A 1,917-nucleotide genomic window follows, 5' to 3' on the forward strand; every position below is an offset into this window, starting at 1 on the left:
ACGATTAACTGACATGATCATCCTGAAACAAAAAGCAGGGGGAAAAAAACATATTACAACAGCACTGTTATTTCTGAAATCATTTCTAAACATTTCATTTTACAGGAAAACATCCCTATCTGACCTGCTAGTTTCACTAACCTAAAACCAACAGCTGTTAAAATAAACCTTTAGAACAGATATCGCAAACGGCTTCCAAGAAACGTACTTGACAATAAGCTTACACTGCACTCTACTGGCAAATCCCCAAAAAGACTAAAAACAACAACAACAATGCGATTAAAAAACATTATAGTCTGCATGAAATTAAAATTCACTTTATCAATATTCTAAATGGATGTTATAGGTTTTATTGTGAACCATACATCCAGGCATGGATGCATTGTTCACATGCAACCGACTTTTCTCTTGGTGATGTAAGCAGGACTTCATCTGCCTAAATCTTGTCCCTCAAGCTCATGTTCATCTGCATTCACTTATGAGTGCAACCAACATTTACATTTCAACATTCAATCAACACCTGATTCATAGAACCAAGTCCTCAACCAAGTTACACTCGGATGTACATCACAATATAGAAGAACAGTTCTGTCGCTGCTCCCAATTTATTGTGACTTTTTTTTTTAAATGACAATCTGTGTGCATGATAGAAAAAGGAAACATCTGGCCATTGACATGTAGAAACACGACCTTCATTAACCACGGTCCACTCATGTAGTGATCATAAATAATTTATTGTATTCTTAACCCCCCTTAACTTTCCATTTGTAGTTTATGAGGATGCAGATGCTGTTTCATGTTCCTCCTTCCTGCTGTGTCTCATCATGTAGACGGCAGCTGTGAGTGCAAGAACACCATATGTGACAAGAACAAACTGCAAAAGGGAATAAGTGGGGGAAAAAGATACAAGTGACGTGAGCGACGATCTTACTGTTGTCTTTGATCATGCAACAATCTGACAGATCCTTAATGATCTTACATTTCTGCGTCCTTGTAATGTGTAGCTGTTAAAATGTTTCCTCCATCCTGTCAGTTCTGTTGGGGTTGGTGCATCAATCCCAAAGAGCTGTCTCTGTCATTATAAAATAACAAGGAATTATGAATAAAACCACGTCCATAAAATGAAACAAAATAATAATAGTTTTAGGTGTTAATATCATACCATGGTAGTACTGAATAAACCTAACTTAGCTACTATTGCATTTCTTAAAATAATGTACTCATTACTTTGCCATTTTTATATTTTAAAATGTTTTTTATATACATTTATTTACTTATTATGACAGCAAGCATGGCTGCTTTGTGTTGAATTGTGATTTATTTTAGTAAAGTTATTTGTCTACCTTGACTTCGCTAATAAGATGACCAAAACTTGTCAGCGGAATCCGTGTCTTCACAGGGGAGGTCGGCATGTCTGTAGAAAAAAAAAACTATGTTTTAAACCATACTGCTGCAAATCAAAGCAAAGCACAATGGAAACGATAGCATGTCAGCCTTGAAAAGCATATACACACTAAACACTTACTGAATCACTCTAAAAATACCGTTTCTACAAAGAACACTCTGCGGTTGTTTACAGCTGCGGTATTAGTTCTGGAATTTTTCAATGTCAGCTCAGCATCCAATTAAAACTCCCTAACTGAGACGTTGAGCCAATGGCTGCAGGCCTGGAGGCGGGACTTTGAGGTGGTTACGCAAACTAGTTAAAGCGCCCGTGTTTGAATTTATGGTCAAACGTATTAATGTACGTGGTAACCGAGGTCAGCCAGAGGAAGTTGTAGAGGCAATGTGGCAATGTATGGGTATCTGTTAACCAGTTTTATTTAACTTCCTTTACTGTGACTTGTTTAAGTTAACTAATTAATGACATAATTGTTAAGTTTCGTCTGTTCTTCCTCAAGGACACAATTAATGTTT

The 1,917-nt window shown here is 36.7% G+C and overlaps 1 protein-coding gene across 2 annotated transcripts; it reads right to left on the reverse strand.

Annotated features, from left to right (window-relative positions):
* Positions 1–203: 203 nt before the first annotated feature.
* LOC107725364 (up-regulated during skeletal muscle growth protein 5-like) lies at positions 204–1,617 on the reverse strand. 2 transcript variants are annotated; one of them, XM_016534602.1, is made up of 4 exons: positions 1,545–1,617; positions 1,344–1,414; positions 980–1,072; positions 204–874 (listed from the first exon to the last, which is right to left on the reverse strand). In XM_016534602.1, the coding sequence occupies exons 2-4, from the start codon at positions 1,410–1,412 to the stop codon at positions 773–775; spliced, it is 264 nt and encodes an 87-aa protein (XP_016390088.1). In that variant the 5' UTR covers positions 1,413–1,414; positions 1,545–1,617; the 3' UTR covers positions 204–772. The 2 variants fall into 2 exon arrangements, with proteins under 2 accessions (XP_016390088.1, XP_016390087.1); XM_016534601.1 differs by having other exon boundaries at positions 574–874; positions 1,526–1,617.
* Positions 1,618–1,917: the final 300 nt, after the last annotated feature.

The sequence above is a fragment of the Sinocyclocheilus rhinocerous genome, unplaced genomic scaffold (genome assembly GCF_001515625.1).
Source record: "Sinocyclocheilus rhinocerous isolate Xijiao unplaced genomic scaffold, SAMN03320098_v1.1 scaffold1386, whole genome shotgun sequence".
NCBI classification, from domain to species: Eukaryota; Metazoa; Chordata; class Actinopteri; order Cypriniformes; family Cyprinidae; genus Sinocyclocheilus; species Sinocyclocheilus rhinocerous.

Coding starts and splice junctions, on each gene's coding strand:
- LOC107725364 (XM_016534602.1), bottom strand. CDS start 1,412: ATGCCGACCTCCCCTGTGAAGACACGGATTCCGCTGACAAGTTTTGGT. Junction 1,073..1,343: donor ATCTTATTAGCGAAGTCAAG/GTAGACAAATAA, acceptor TTATAATGACAG/AGACAGCTCTTTGGGATTGA. Junction 875..979: donor CATTACAAGGACGCAGAAAT/GTAAGATCATTA, acceptor TCCCTTTTGCAG/TTTGTTCTTGTCACATATGG.